The sequence below is a fragment of the Varanus komodoensis genome, unplaced genomic scaffold (genome assembly GCF_004798865.1).
Source record: "Varanus komodoensis strain SLA01 unplaced genomic scaffold, ASM479886v1 scaffold8, whole genome shotgun sequence".
Lineage (NCBI taxonomy): Eukaryota > Metazoa > Chordata > Lepidosauria > Squamata > Varanidae > Varanus > Varanus komodoensis.
Window position 1 is genome coordinate 18,539,453 of NW_025336481.1, and position 16,720 is coordinate 18,556,172.

Below are 16,720 nucleotides of genomic sequence, written 5' to 3' on the forward strand. Positions count from 1 at the left end.
TTTTGAACCTAGTAATCATAGGTCACAGCATTGCCATTTATGGAATGGAAAGATTAATCTAGGCTAGGCAACACCCATCTTTTTATAGCCTGCTTCTCATGGGCCTTTGTACTAGCAATAAGATGTTGTTTTCCTGCTGCTGAACTAGTTCTAAGTGGATAACCACACTAGAACAAAAGTGGGTAATTCTCAAGAAGCAGTCAGACTTTCACAGTACAAGACAATAACAGTGATTTTACAGTATAACTATATTGTACTGGTGCAAGAAACACAAGTTAGGGCAACACCAAGTGCTGTTCCATAAAACATCTCAGTGTTGTGGACTTCAAAGGTGTGATGGGTGGAAGGTAACACATTACATCCATTTTCCTAATCATCTCTTAGAAGAGAGAATATGGATAGAGAGATACAAAGACAAGAGCTTCCACCAAAAGACTACTATAAAACTTTATTGAGCCATAATTCACAATTACAGGGAACATAGACTAGTTGTTGCTTCAGAAGAAATCATAGGAATGGTCAGAGCTCATAGCAAAAGGCATCAGACAAAATAAAGGAAAGTTGCTTGTAAGTAAAGGCATGGCTTGGGAGTTACAGCAGCTGAAATTTTAACTTCCTTCCTTTGAGGCAATGATAGTTGTTTCACTCCGTAACATTAGCTAATACTAAGAAAAAGCAAGAAAACCAATAACCACCAAGTTTGGATGTAGGTACTAGTCTTCCAACAAATAAGATGTACTAAGAACAAAACAAAATTAACTGCTTTCCAGTAAAAATGTAGTCCAAATATATTTTAGGAAGCCTTCCCATCTCCAGCAATTGCACTGCAGTGGAGATTAGATCACCTTTTCTTGAAGCCGTATTTCTTTCGCTCATAGAAGAGATCTGTTTTTGAACTGCCCAGGTTGACAATCTTGGGACAGCCATCTCTCTGAAATGTAACAGGAGATATAATTATTATAAGCTTATTACATGAACTTCAGAACAGGTCAGATAAGGGGAGTGGGAGCAACTGATTAAAGCCTAATAGACACACTGGCTACAGTTAGCTATACCACCCTCCCACTCAAAGTCCAACGATTTAGACATCTAAGGTTGCTGTCATATACATGCCTTTGGTTAGAAGCAAGCCCCACTGAACATCTGATTGCACAATTTAGGATTGTGCTGCTGCAGTTCAACTTCTCAGCTAGCAATCTGCAAATTCTGCACTTAGAATAAGTTGTTTACATCCCCCGCCCCATTATTTGAATACTCTGACCCTGGCATTGGGGCTTCACAGAATTCTGAATATTTTCACAAGGACTGGTGAAATAAAAGAAAATGACATCAAACACTGAAGGAAAATTTTAAAAAGGGACAAATGAAGGAGACAGAGGGTTGATGACTCTGTCATATTTTGAGTAGAGCCACTTAAAGCAGTTAGACTCAAGTCTTTAACTTGTCCTGCAGATTTTAAAGGGCCTATTCTAAGTATGACTAATTCTATATCTTGGTAGGTACACAGGTAGCTGCACAGCTCCTTGCAAGCCCTACCTCCAAAGCTGCGTATGTGTTTGAAGGCTGCTTGAACTTTTTGCAGATACCATCTGTATGTTTTCAGATTCCATTTAACCCCCACAAATGCTACAAAATTATTAAAAATTAAGAGATCCACATCCCCAACAGCTGAACTCTTCTAAGACAAAATAACACAGGGATGAGAAATTACAGGCAAAATCATTTTAGGTACAATGTGTAGGTATAATCATCATTTTCCTTTGTGGAGAGTACTTGATAGCAAAAATTGCTATTTTCTTTAAAAAAGCAATGTTTGAATGTAGGTTGCATTGGAATATTGTTGGTCTGGTCTGGTCCTAAAATAGAATATACAACATCTCTGGTGGAAAACTAGAAGAACCCTTCCCAAATTTTTCAGTCCTGGCACTATCACCAAAATGTTTGCATTGTTCTTATTCCATTCAGCAAAAATAGCAAAAACTAGTTTAGTGCATTCCAGATGATGCAATAACTAGAATACTTTTAAAAAAAGTTAACAAAGATTGAGTGGCTATTCCACAGAAGTGGAGAAAGATGGCTAGATGGAGAAAAGAATTATGAGATATAGAAAGCACAGGGATAGCTAAAAACAAGGTAGAAAAGTTGAACATATCCTGTCAAACAAGTATCAGAGAAAACCTGTACATTTGTGTGCATGTAGAAATGCCACAAAACATTAGTTTATAGAGATTATAAACAGTTTACACAGTTGGAGAAGGCTGCTGCTGACACAATAGCTACAGGATTAGCAGGGACCTAGCCAGTATTTGCTACTGAATATGCCAGAGTAAATGGCACACAAGAAATCCAAGGTCAGTATGACTTGCTGTTCAAACACCAACTATGATAGGGGTAGAAACATGGGACAGGTACAACTACAGCAGTTAGCTTGTGTGCCTTTTTTGGTACTAGATTACATCTGCAATCCTTCCAGAAGATGCTTTACCCCAAGGAAATCATTTCATGGCTTTCCCATCTGAATCTGATTTTTAGTTTCTAATTCCTATTTTCTAGAAAACACTTTCATTATTTCTGCTTTCTGAAAAACATGTTTTTAGAGAGGATAAAAGCTGGCCTGAAAGACTGTGATTATTCCAGTCGTCCCCCCCACAAGGCAACCATGAGCAACAATGGTTCCTGCAGGGACCTCCAATGGTGCACATGTTGCTTGCTACTCTCGCCTCCTTCAAATATCTAATTTTAATTTTAAAAGCATTAAAATGATAAACAAGTCAGGCCTTCACTAGCCACATCCTCCATTGGAACCATTTTGTGGTGATACCCACAGCAATTTCTCAAATGCCAAATGTGCCCAAAGTCCAAAAAGGTTGCAAACTCCTGAATTATATGCTATGGTCTTGCTGTTTTATCATAAGCTTGATTTGGATATGAACTTCATCATATCCTGTCTTAGCTAGCTTGTGACAGTACTCTGTACTATTGGTCTACTTTCTTTGCATTCCCCAACAGCCCTGTGATTTCTTTTAGAGCCAAGAAGAATTCAAGCAGGCAGTCAACACACATTCAACCAGACATTCACTGTTGATCTGTGCATGAACCATCCTGAATACCGTGAACTAATATACTTCATAACATCTCAAACGCAGCATGTTTAAAATGAAGGCAGTTTTAACGCATTTTTACATATTTAGCTGCAAATAATCAAGTGATGCAGATGCACACTGAATCAGGCTACAAAAGTCATTTTCTTTTTAAAAGTCCATTCTTTCCAAGACTTTCCAGCATACTCAGAACTCTACCTTTTCCAAACACGAATCAATTGCTCATTGCTCCAATTATAAGCTCCATAAAATATAGCTAGCTGGGCAGGATCCAAGTTATCTCTGTGTAGCAACTGTTACAAGTTGTGTTTTATTTTCCAGGTTATTTATTTATTTATTTTAGCACATGTATGTCACCAACTATCCCAACAGGACCTCTAAGGTGGCTTACAACAGTAATCAAAAACACAATTCTTAAAAACAATACATCATATAAAAACATAACAGCAACAGTATCATAACAGCCATTTTAAAATAACGGACAACTATGTACACCATTAAGATCAAATAAATTAATCAGTTGTTAAAATACTTGGTAAAGACAAATGTTTTTACCTGGTGCTGGAAGGATAAAAATGCTGACACCAGGCTAACCTCTCTGGGGAGCCTATTCAATAAGTCACCAAAAAAGTCCTTTTCCTATTTGCCATCTCCCTCACCACCTTGAGGGATGGCTCATTCATTCATTCATTCAGAACATTTCTGTGCTGCCCTCATCGCAACAAAGCCTTGGGGCGGCTCACAAAGAATACATAAAAACATAAATAATAATAATATAGCAATTAAAAAAACATTAAAAACCCCAGTGCATTCTCAGGTAAAAGTTTTAAAATCCTAATGAATTCAATAATTTAACAATTAAAATAAGTTTTAAATAAAAAGGACTTAGCCTGGCACCAAAAAACAAATAACTTGACCTGCTGCTCATCCCTATTCCCTTGATCTCAAAGCAAAGGATGGAGTGATCACTCACATCCAGAACTCCCCTAATTTGTACCCCATTATCAGCTCCTCCCTGTTGGTCAAAACAAAGTTAGGGATATGTCCCTCCCTTGTAACCTCCCAGACCCTCTCCTTAAAAAAACATTCCTGTAGGAAGCGACGTGACCTGTCTTTCACTGCTGAGTCTCCCAACTAATATTAATTAATTAATTAATTAATTAGAAGGACCTCTTGCCCAGATCTTAATGGGCAGGTATGTAGCTTCTCTGATGGAAGGGATTTTTGTTTAATATTCATTACTGAACAGCTGTGACATCTGCTGTGACAGGAATTTTTGATCAAGAAAAACAACCCCTATAGGATGGTAACATTATACGCCCCCAGTTTAATATACTGCTTCAGGCGCGAGGTGTCCTAAATTCAAGGAATATTAGAAAGGACTAAGGAGGGCTGTAGCAAAATAAAAATATTACAGTACTACTTAGACATTTAGTCTACATTATTAAAAATATCACTGCATTACAGTGGCTACTAGTTGATTTACATTATTTTACCAGTGATTCAACTATGACACTGTCCTTAAAAATAATTTAAAACAATTTTGAATAAACAAACATATTTCCAATGTACTATAATCTAAGGCATAAATGAATTCTATGTGATTGCAGCAATAAGTTTTCCTGGAAGAGTTTGAAATTTAAAACATGCATATTTTGAGGGCTTTTTTGAAAAAGACACAAATAGAGAGCTTCATTGAAAAGGAAAGGCACACATGTAATAGTAATCAAAATTAAGGTATCAAAAGTGTTAGATCTTCATTCAAGTTATTCAACTTTATTCTGAGGAAACATAGTCTAAGAACATGTTCTATCTACTTCAGAACAGTAAAAGGTAAACCCTTGTACAAATCTTACGTCTTTCTCCTGGATGGTACATTCTTTACAATAATAGGCATCAGAGACTCCAGGACCTCCACATATTACGCAGCGCCCTTGGTAAGAGCCATAGTTACACTCGTCACATATTCGCACCAATGTGCAGGGCCGCACATAAGAATCACAGATAACACACTTGCCATCACCTGCAAAGAAAGAATGCAGATTTCAGCTGAGAGCAAACCTACAGAAAAATGTCATTCCCAGAGAGAAAAGATATAGTTCATTAGATTATCTAGATAATGTGTTTCACACACAATCTGCTGCCATTCATTCTAAATGCCAATATATTAGCTTGAGTTATTTGCACACCGTAGCCCTAGGCAACTGCCATGTGACTGAATTCCTCCATTAGCTACTGTACTACATTTCTGAACAATGTATAAGAACTCTGAAAAGGTATGGGCATAAATAACACAAATATGCACAAAATTCTATCTTGCCAATACAAGCTTCAACACTTTCTTGAAAGGGATATTTAATGTTAAACATTTTTATTTTGGCTTTGGAAAAAAATCTGAAAAGAACAAATTCACACACATGTGATGGAAACAGAATGTTCTGAAAGTATGAAGAAACAGTCCAACTAAGCCAAAGCCAACACTGAAAATGAGAAATACTCTCAATCATATCAATGACCCAAAGATGAAACATTTTGTACCTCATTACCAGTGCCTTGATCCATGTAATCTTTAGTCCTTTTAGAGATCTGTAGAACCTGCTCTTTACATAGTGGAGAGGCTTAAATTGCTTCTTTTGGCAATTAAATATGCTCCCTGTACATGCAAGATGTTGTCCTGGACAACAGCTACAATTCTCCTTCTCATATTTTCTACCACTTCTGCTAGATTTCTAGTTTCCAGCAGAAGAAATTACAGTTAACCCTCCACATTTGTGCAGGTTAGGGGCACAGGACAGCTGCAAAGGCTGAAAAATGCTAACATCTTTACCCCCCACCCCGCACCACCTTAACTCTTAATACTGTTGACCACGTGTGTACTGAATTGCTTCGCCTTCTCTCTCTCTCAGATCTTGGCCTGATCCAGCAGGCTTCCTCTTTATTACATTCTCATGTTCTTATTCCCTACCTTTCATTCACCAGCACCTTCTGAGCTTCAATTTTAAAAGATCAGTGGAAGATATTGACTTGACAATCATAATTAAAGAAACTATACTTACATTTTTCACACAACCGTCCAATAGCTGCAATAGATGAGAAACATAATTCACATATATATGAAAATTATGAGCATTTGAAACACTTATACACATTTCAATGATCCTTACAATCTTGCGGTACTATCATCATGTTCATTTGAGGGCAGGGGGACTGAGACAGAAAAAATACTGACTTTCAAAGGCAAAGCAGAATTAAAAGATACATGTTGAACAAAAGCTTAACTCTGATATTCCAGAAACAGGTATCAGTCAATTCTCTACACAAGAAATTAATACAATTTATTTTAAACAGCAAAAAAGAGGCAGTGCATATATTAGGTGATCCAGGGTGCATTGGCAGCTAGCCTGTATGGCACCAAACACCAATGTTTTAAGGTGTTTCTAATTTTCCACTTCATTTCAAACAATGAGACTTATTTCCACATACGTATGCTTAAAACAACAACTTTAGGAATACATTGTGAACGTTTGTAAGTCTAAATCTAAAGCAAACAATACTCTATCTTTCCCTTTGCTGCCAAATTTGAATTTACTAAGATTAGAGCTTGCCGTTTTCAAAGCAACATAAATTAAGACCTAAATACTCATTTTAGATCCAAGGAAGAGAAAGCATTAAGACAGCAACACAAAGGCAAAGCTTTTATGCTCCATGTACGTCACAGGCTGGCAATGACGCAGCGCCATCCAAGCCTACAATACAACTGCTGCAAATACAGAAGGCAGCAGGAGCCAGAAGTTACAGAGTAGAAGGTTCTTCTGGCCAGTAAGATCTTTTTCCCCCTTCAATCCTTGCTATTTCAGCAGTTAGCCAAACCATTACACAGCAGCAAATCTTATAGCCAAGAATGTTCATTCTCTATCAGTGGGAAAATAGCAATGAATCAAAAGATCATACTTTTAAACAAGGTGAAGTATGTATGCTAATTTGAGTCTGAGAAGTCTCACATATTTGTGCTCCCTGATAAGAAAAATTTATGTGACTATCTAGAATTGTCAAAGCATATGCTTATAGAGTCACTGGTTTTATGCACATCATTTTATCAGTTATGAGAAGGTACTGTGCATTTGGTTGCAAAAGACTCCCCAAAATGTTTGAGACCCCCTAGATCGTTTCCTGCAGCTTGAGGTCCAAAGATAGAACATAATTTGTATGCATAGTATCAGTTCCAATACCATAAAGCAATCTCTGAATGTTTTCATTTACTAGCTCCACAAGGGAGTAAGGCTGCTTTTGCCTTCTTTTCACATAGGGCTGATTATGAAAGTTGCAAGATTGGCTATGTTGATATTATTTGGCAGTAAGAAAAAAAGATTATATACTTCTAACATCCAATCATGCACAATATTAAGGACAATATTAAAGGAGAACTATATGCTTTATGCAACATATACTCATATATTCAGCCTTGGAGAATCCTGTTTGATCAGATCAAGATCCCATCTAGGCCAGGATCGCCTTTCCTAAACTGGCCAGCCAGATGCCTCTATTTAGTTGTTAAAAGCATGAAAGAAACAATTCTTATATAATACATATTCCCCAGGAAAGGAGAGTCATACTCTGAAAACAGAATATCAGTTTGGTGAGCATGGCTAATACGAATTGAAAGAACAGCCCTCTGTAAGTTTAAAGACTTTTGTAAAACCATCTAAGCCAGTGACCACAGTCACATCTCACAGCAGTGAATTCTACAAGTGAGTTATGCATTGCATGAAAGCACAGCGTTGTTAGTACTAGTGCCATGAGAGCAGAACTGTGAAAAAGTGTTCTGAGGCCCACTCAGTACAATGAAAATGCCTCCCAAATTAGCGTGAACTAATTTACACTTTCAAGTAAGTATTACACATTATCTTGTGAAAAATACCATTAAGTCCATGATCTAAAGTTTGCACCAGTTTGTCGGTTCTTGATTTACTGCCAATGAATTTAATCGGCTAGTTCTGATACCTGCTGCCAGTAGAGAATTTTAATCGGGTTACACCGATATTAGTCTAATTTAAACGCCATTCATTTCAGTGGGCTTACATTGGGTGCAACCCTCCACACCACGCCAATTCTAACTCTCCTCCCACCCACCGATCATCTTCAAAAGGCTTTGGCCTGCTGCTGCCTCCCATTGTCCGCCTCCTAATTCAACCCATCCAACACGTGCAGGCAAAGCATCCAGAGAGTGCGGGTGGTAAGGGGGGAAGTGCGGCCCTCACCTACTCCCGCCTGCTTGCGGCAAAAGATCAAATCCGGATGGTGCTTCGCCATCCCTCAAACGCCTTGCGCCTCGCGCCGTTCTCGTTAGTGACCTCTCACCCTTGACCTCTCTTTTTTTAATGTCCGGAGGAATGGGCGGTGCTCCACTCAAACCGATCTATCCCCACACCTTGCTGAGCTGGAAATCACGGCCCAGTGGCGCGTAAAGAAATAAAGTGTTGTTCCTTATTGCGAGAGAAGGCCTCAAAATAACTTTACAAGGCGTAGGAGGAGGAAGGGGAAATTTTTAAGCGGTTCCTATGTCCCGTCTGTCTCTTCCAGGACCCGGCAGAGCCCGCCCACCCCAGCTGTCGTCGTTGGCATCGTAGAGACTGGAGCAGCTGAAGCGGGTCGCATTAGACTTAAGAACTGGACTCGTACACTGCCGTTATATGAAGAGTCTGCTGAGGACGGAAGTGAACGTTCCCCCGAAATCGGCCATGTTAGTGTGGTTGTGAGTGGACCGTGTTATGTCCGAGAAGTGGCGGCTCTGACGCCTTAGGAGAAATCCCTTTGACCAACGCTTGAAAAAGTAACTCATTTGTATGCCCCTGTTTTCGAGGCTGCTGATCAGTGGATGTGGACAGGGAAAGGGTCCAAGGAAGTAGTTTAAGGAGACTGAATTTTTGAAAACTGAACGGTGTTTTAGCTGAGATTAATTTGCGGCTGAGAAACCGAACCAGCATCCTCCCTCCTACTTCTGAGCTGCACTGCTGAAAACCACATTGTAGAATATTAAATAATATTTAATACTTATTGACTATTTTTTAAGGCTGTAATCATGTATCCCGAGAGTAATTTTAGTTGCATTCAGTAGGACTTACGCTGCAAGTGCCATACGTTTGTTTTTGCTGCAATAGAATAACACGTTACTTCTGAGAACAAAGCTATCTTCTCTCAGTCATCAATCACCACCATCGGTATGGTAAGAACGGGTGATATTTGGGAAGGCACTGCACAAGCCTGCGTATACCTACTCAAAAGTAAGTTTCATTTAGGTAGTTCAAATACTTGTGAATAGCACTACAGCCTTCGTTATACTTCAAACGCGAATAACTATAGTTTTAAAATATCCCTTTTCTTTTTCTGCTACCTTTTTCGTGATCATGTTGCTGCTGCCCAATCATAACTAACGTAATAGCTTCCATTGTGTACGGGTGGGCTCTCACTTTTCCCTGCCGATGTAAGAAAGATGGCTTTCAATGTATACTCAAAGGTTCCTCACCCAGACAAAGAGATGGGCTATTCCAACATTTTCTGATCTCTTTAGCGCTGAAGTATTATAGAGACAAAATAACTTCCTGTTCAAAAGTCAAGGTTCCGGAAATTCTCTTCTTCCTTTCTGTCCTTAAAAAGGAGGCTTGACGGGCACTGCATAGGCCCCGCCTATCGTGCACGTCTTTAAAAGCTGTGCGTGACGCTATCGCTTGGCGACTTCATCTTTGTCAGTGAACAAAATGGCGTCGTACTGTGTCCTAGTCAGTCGGTTGCAGGTGAGCACAGCGGTTGTGCAGATGGCTGTCAAGTGGAACAGGAGCTGCGAACGGAGTGTGGCTCACCTAGCGGGCGATGGGGCTTGAGGCCTGTGTGTGCCTTCCCTTTCTTGGATCTCAGTGCTTCTATTCCCGCATGTAGGTCAATGTGTCCCTTACGCTGCTCCTCGTTGTGGCCCCGGGTAACAAGGAGCGAGTAGGAGAGCAAGCAGGGTAGGAAGCTTTGGTATGCCTCGTCTGCATGTATGCAGCAAGGTTTCGTGCTCATGTTGGGCCCGGCACGTTGCCTCACTGCCAAGGTGAGAGCAAGGTGACTGGAGGTCTGCGCTGTCGGTAGGATGTTCCCGTGAGAGAGGATGACAGGCAGTCACCGCAGACATGACTGTATTTGATTCAAGGCTGCGTTTGTATTTTTTTTTAAATTTTTTGGCGCCATGGCACTGAAGCAGTTAGGTTGCATGCACTCAGATGCTTCTGATTTCTGGCCTTTTCAGTTGCCTCTGTGTAGGTTCTAGATATTAAGTTGTACTGCTAACGGTAGGCATATGCTCCCAAAATAAAGCTTTCTATTCTAGCATTTCAGGTTTCTTTGAGGGAAGCATATAGAATGGTGATAATGCATTCTGGAAAAACTTATTCATTATTGGAATCTAAGCTGCTTCCCTTTTCTCTACTGTGTTCTGCCCTGAACTTCTCAAGGCAGAACTAGAAAAGCTTTGATGTTTTACTATTGCACACACAGTTCTGAAACCAAAAGCTGTTTCAGGATCTTCTGGTTTTTGTCACATAATGACACAATGCAGTTTGGGTTTCAGTTGTAAGCACCCTTGTAATGGAGTTCCATTTAGTTAATAGGATTTACTCCTGAATAAGCATACTTTGTTTGTGTCCCATGTATATACTAAGCACAGTCTTGGTGGAACATGGAATTTTTGTCAGGGATAGCAGCAGCAGCAACAGGTAATGGTACTAATCTCTACTTGAACATAAACTTTATCCATTACATGTAGAAAATGCTTGCCTGTGTATTATTAGTCTCTCTTACATGTGATGAAGTTGCAAGCAAAAACATGCTGTAGCTTCTCTCTTCATAGCAGAAGATAGCTCTACTGGAATGCATTAACCTTTTCCTGAGGTGATTGAATACAACTTATTACACTTGTATCCTGTCATTTCTCCAAGGAACTCAGTGTAATGGTTTATCTTTGCAATTTTCCTATGAGATAGATCAGTGTGACAGAAAATGAGTTACTGAAGGTTTTCCAGAGTCTAGCTTATATGTTCTGATGGAAGATTGCACAGTTTTGGCTTGGTTTACATGAACAACAGAAAGAGGTAGGAGTATGACTATAAAATAAAGTTCTATGCTCTTCCACATTAAGGATTTAGGGAGACATTTCCTACAAGTACGTAAGCAAGAATGACTCTGTGTGTGTGTGTGAGAGAGAGCGAGCGAGAGTGCACAAACGCGCTGTTTCATGTCTTTACCCTAAAGTTGTACGGGCTAATCTGTGACCTCTCTTTCATGTCCTGCACATGTGGGTCTGTAGTATGGAAATTAACAGAGGTACATTAGGCTGCAGGAAAGAGCTCTGATGTGCTGCAAAGTAGCAGTGTTTAGGAAAGGGCCTAACACTGAGAGTGAGGAAAAGAAAGGATTCCCCCAGTGGTACTTTAGCATTCTGACAGCTGCAGGGACTGCCTTAAATTCTAAAAGCTAATTTGGAAGGAATCATTGTTATAATATATGATGTTTGGTGTTCTGCAGCTATACTTTTGATCTGTCTGTTGTTGGATCTGTATTTCCTTGTCAAAATATGATGGTGACAGTTGACCACTTCTCTATCTATCTTCAGCAAGCCTTGAGTAAAGGTGTTCGAAGGTACCATGTCACACCTATCCAGTGCCAGCGGGCCAAAGTGGCCATGAGCCAGTTTGAGCCCAGTGAATACATAAATTATGAAAAGCTTGAAAAAAACATCAAAATTGTCCAAAAAAAGTAAGTATTGGGCTTGGAGAACCTGAAGTTACTGCACTGAAGATGTAGAATTTCAATAGCTATCAAAGCAGGATTGGTTTGGATTTATATATTAGATTTTGTTATGGTCAAGGAATACAGAGGACTACTAAGTTTTTCATGTATAATGTTTTGAATAAAAGTAATAAAAATTTTGACCTGCACATGTATTATTTTGCCATAAACCGTGGTACAGATGAGAATCTCAGAAAAGCTGTATGATCAGAGTGGTGTATACTAGAGCATATCAATTTTTCAATAGTTTTTAAAGTAAATAGTTCTTTCTATGATTCATTATTTTTATTTAAAAAGCTGGTGCTTTAACAGGGTTCTGAAAAGAGGCATAGTGTCATTAGGAAATATTTAGGAACATTAATATTAGGAAAATTAAGTCTTAATCTGTACCAAGCAAATTAGATTATATTGAAGCATTTAAAAAGTACTGTCACAATGGATAACTATTAACAGAGTATTTTAAAAGATACCAATATGAGTGTGAAAAGATTTGTATAAATTGACATCTTATTGATAGTCGTGAGGGAGAAACTATTGGCAGGTACAAAAGTAAAGTGGTTGTTCTTACCTTCAGAGCTGAAAAATAATTTTGAGGTCATTGATGTTGTAGGTGTCCTGACAACCCACAGAGTTCTTCACCTGTAAGATTCTAGAAATCCTATTAGAATTAATATTAATAATAATTAGCACTCAGTGGTGACACCTATTTGATCCAAAGGAGAAGGTGAATATTTGAGTGGAAAACTGCTTCAAAGTGTTAATGGTTATGTTGCATTTCAACAAATAACACATGAAAATTTAAGAACTAATACATACAAACTAGAGAACTAAATCTTTTAAAGAGCCAGTATAGGCATATGTTCCAGTTTAAGAAAACAGGCCTGAGCCACCGAACTGTGCCCTCACTCTCCTTCCACTTCTTGTCTGGAGCACAAATTTATTCTGTTTGTTTGACCTTTGGCTATCTCTTATGTACAGTAGTGTGAACAATAGTTACATAACCAATGTTGCCACTTAAAATGTGAAACTAGCTAGTTCTGTCTGAGACAGTACCCCAAATGCAGATAAAAGCTCAGAATTAACATTAAAGTATGTGCAGAATGGGGATTGGCTGTTTCTGTCCATTAATGCTTCTAGCATCTTGCCTCACATATTTCTATAAGAATCAGGTGGTGCAGGTGCTTGCACAGAGGCTTCAGGCAGGATCCTTATGAATCTCATTGCAACTCATGTTTGAAATATGTGACATGGTTGAAATATATGAGTGCTGATGACATGATATTCACTTTGATTTCTTTCCAACAGACTGGACCGTCCCCTCACCCTGTCAGAGAAGATTGTATATGGCCACTTAGATGATCCTGTCAAGCAGGATATTGAGAGGGGCAAGACATATTTGCGTCTGCGGCCAGACCGTGTGGCTATGCAGGATGCTACCGCCCAGATGGCCATGCTGCAGTTCATCAGCAGTGGGTTGCCCAAAGTGGCAGTGCCCTCGACCATCCACTGTGATCACCTTATTGAAGCTCAGCTAGGTGGTGAGAAAGATCTTCGAAGAGCAAAGGTCATTATTTACATTTCACTTCAATTCAAACCAGTAGAACATCTGGCTTCTTCCCCAGTACACTTTGGCTGTTATCACAATGGTGCAGAGTAGCAATGGCATTCACAAAAGGTGCAATTTCCCTTCCAGCATCTAGCTCTAGCAACTACTTCCTTTAGTTATCCTGTTTCTTGTCCAGTGTCCTGGATGCTCCTGTCTGTCCTTGATGATATACAGTCCATTTCTGTTTAGGCTCTTGGCCTAGTTCCCTGCTTCCTCTGCCTTTTACATCAATTCACCTACCCTTCTTTTCAGTTTTTCAATTTGTTCCCTATTCTACATCCTCCCTTCACTCTCCTTGTTTCCAGGCTCCCAACTCTTTCCCCTCACTATAGCCTAGCATCCTTTTTTCCAGTCCTTTTTATCTGCCAGCTCACATCAGCACCCTAAAATTGTGGTGCATAGCTTCCAGAAAGTTAAATTGCAAAAGGCTTGGGAAAGCTTTCTGCTCCTCTACAGCAGGCTCACACAACAGGTGACCCACTGAGATTAACATTGTGTGCCAGCTGTGTTAAGCATATAACAATACCCACCATGTGCTTGCTGCCCTAGATGACAGTTTATTAGATTTGTCATGCATCTGATGGGCTGTATTGACCTATGTGGGACACAATTTGGAGTATACATGTTCCAGATTCTGAGGAAGAACCATCAGGTGAGCTTAGGTGGGTATAATTCACAGGGGTGTGTGACAGCCAGATGAAGGTAAGTCACTTGGATTTTGATCTAGGAGTAAAACATTACACAAAGCTTTATCCAAAACAAAATTTCAACCAATGTGATGTGATAATACATGATGTGCTCATTAACAATGCAAGATAAACCTGTGGGCTATCAGCATATTGCATTTTCAGATTTTATTCCCAAGAGATAGTATAAGTTTGATGCTTATAACAAGTTAGATCCAAGTATTGTTTTCATATGTACTTTGGGAAACTACTGTGAATCCTATTTGTAATGTGTTCTGTCTCAAACTCTCAGGTTATGTGCACATGCAATTTTCTCAGTCCTAAAGGCTTGCAAAAGGCCATCAAAAGTAGGCAGAAAATTGATTCTACTATGTGAATTGGGCTAAAACAAGGAATTTTGGCTCAGAATCTCAGCCAGCATTGAGATAATGAGCCAAAACTTCTCCCTCCTTTTTCAACAAGGATTCCAATTCAGCTGCCTTACTCTTAACCCTGGTTCCATATCTATCCACTTTTTTTCAGATTGCTTTGAAGCCCCTAGCTGATGCAATAAGGCTTTAAAAGATTGATATATTCTGCGTAAATGGACAGCTCTTTTATCTCCCGGCACTTGTCTCTTTTTTTTTTGATGTCCTAGGTTTGATTTCATGAGAAGACAGATTGTTTGCAGTTTGCATATCTTTTGCCTTCTCCTAACTTTTCACCCCGTTACTTATCCAATGAAACAAAAGTTAATCTGGGAATGCAGTCAACAGAAGTAATAACAGTTTATTGGATAAGAACTTCGTTTTGACTTGTTCAGTATGTGTAGGTCATTACATATGTATTATATAAAAATTATATTTATAGTATAATGTACATTGTATTTATATTAGAATACAAAAAACTTGAAAATGTCTTCCTTAGGAACTCTATTTTTCATTAGATAAGGTTTACTTTAGCCACCTTTGGAATTAGTCCTATATTGTACTTAGGTATAAGCTCTGGTAAATTCATGTGGGAGTCTCTTCTACATATAAAGGACAAAACCTAATGTAATATTCAGGGGCTCCAGATTGACCATCTTTCCTTAGGATGAGACAGTTCTGAATGGAATAAATCTGCATCTTGTGATGCAGGCAGTCATCCTAAACACTGATTTTAGTAGAGTTAACCTAGTGAGTATTTAGGATTGGTACTTCAATTTCCTTGTCCACAGAGTAAAACTAGAATGTTTAGGATTAAAGGTTAAAAGTGTAAGAGTAAACGTTGTGTAAAATGTGGCAGGTAGAATGCTGCCTGAAATGGAGGAAGTCTTCTCATTGGGGCTCTCATTTCTCTGTTAAAACATTGCGGTTGATCACCTTCTGTTAAATGTTTTGCCATCACAAACAGCTATACCACATGATCTGCGAGCTGTACTTGAGTGTCCTCTGTGGCAATGCATTGTAGGAGCTGCAGATTGTAGCTTTTGGATTACATCACCTCCATGGATATTCCAAACTACTGCTTGGCTTTGCCTGTGTAGTGAAGTCAGACTTGGTTACTCAAACACTACCTGAAAAAAAGCTAATGCAACAAATGTTTACTAGTAAACATATGTGGGCTGTAGTCAACAAAAGCTTATGCCATAATAGATGTTTTAAGTCTCTAAGGAGTCACAACATTCCTTATTTTTGCTGCAACAGACTATCACTACTGCCCCTTCAGAATTTTTTTAAATGAAAATTGCATGTAAATTGGGCCTAGTACAAGAATCACTTGTATGCTGTATCTGGAGATGGAACCTACTGTTACTGTTAATTTTAAAATGTCAAAAGCTGTTCTGGGAACCTGTTGAATGATGGGATATTGCTCCATAAAATAAAACAAATCTAATTTAAAAAAAATCTATCTGCTTGGCATGTCACCCTTAAACATATACTGCAGAAGATCAAAGAATGAGATAGAGTGTTAGTGGGGTCCATAACTTGTTGCCTCTACTCTGCACAGTAGAAATCTTATCATGATTCTCAGTAGGAATGCTTTATTTTTGTGTGCGTGAACAGGACATTAACCAAGAGGTATACAACTTCTTAGCCACAGCAGGGGCCAAGTATGGAGTGGGTTTCTGGAAACCTGGATCAGGAATCATTCATCAGGTAAACTATTTCCTCTTTAAGGGCAAGGCAAGCACTCCGCTATATGTGGTTAGGAACATAGGGAGCTCAGTATTGTGTACACTGACTGGCTGCACCCCTCCAAGGTTTCAAACAGGAATTTCTTAGCCTTACCTGAAGTTTGAAACTTGAACCTTCTGCATAAAAATCATGTGTTTTACCCCTATGCTGTGGCCCATCCTCTTCTTGAGAAAGATCTCTCTGTATGCTGTGACTTCCCTTGCAGGAGTAATAGTTCCATCTTCTTAATGAGGCTAACTTGCCACTTTGCCTTTTTTGCAACATGACAGTGTATGCTGCTCTAGACAGATTCTCCAGCTGCCCATTCAAGGTTATGGAGGTCAAAATGCAATTTGATACCTAGTT

The 16,720-nt window shown here is 39.2% G+C and overlaps 2 protein-coding genes across 2 annotated transcripts in view; one reads left to right on the top strand and one right to left on the bottom strand.

Moving 5' to 3' along the window:
- Window positions 1-422: 422 nt before the first annotated feature.
- On the bottom strand, window positions 423-8,511 carry PHF5A (PHD finger protein 5A). Its single transcript, XM_044455768.1, has 4 exons — window positions 8,360-8,511; window positions 6,158-6,181; window positions 4,958-5,124; window positions 423-931 (listed from the first exon to the last, which is right to left on the bottom strand). Exons 1-4 carry the CDS (start codon window positions 8,409-8,411, stop codon window positions 842-844), a joined length of 333 nt encoding a protein of 110 aa, XP_044311703.1. The 5' UTR covers window positions 8,412-8,511; the 3' UTR covers window positions 423-841.
- Window positions 8,512-9,778: 1,267 nt separating this feature from the next.
- ACO2 (aconitase 2) overlaps window positions 9,779-16,720 on the top strand; it is a 50,203-nt gene continuing 43,261 nt past the window's right edge. Inside the window, exons 1-4 of the mRNA XM_044455175.1 lie at window positions 9,779-9,892; window positions 11,749-11,891; window positions 13,230-13,488; window positions 16,244-16,336. Of these exons, the coding sequence (XP_044311110.1) occupies window positions 9,857-9,892; window positions 11,749-11,891; window positions 13,230-13,488; window positions 16,244-16,336 (531 nt within the window). The 5' untranslated portion in view covers window positions 9,779-9,856. The remainder of the gene's footprint in view (window positions 9,893-11,748; window positions 11,892-13,229; window positions 13,489-16,243; window positions 16,337-16,720) is intronic.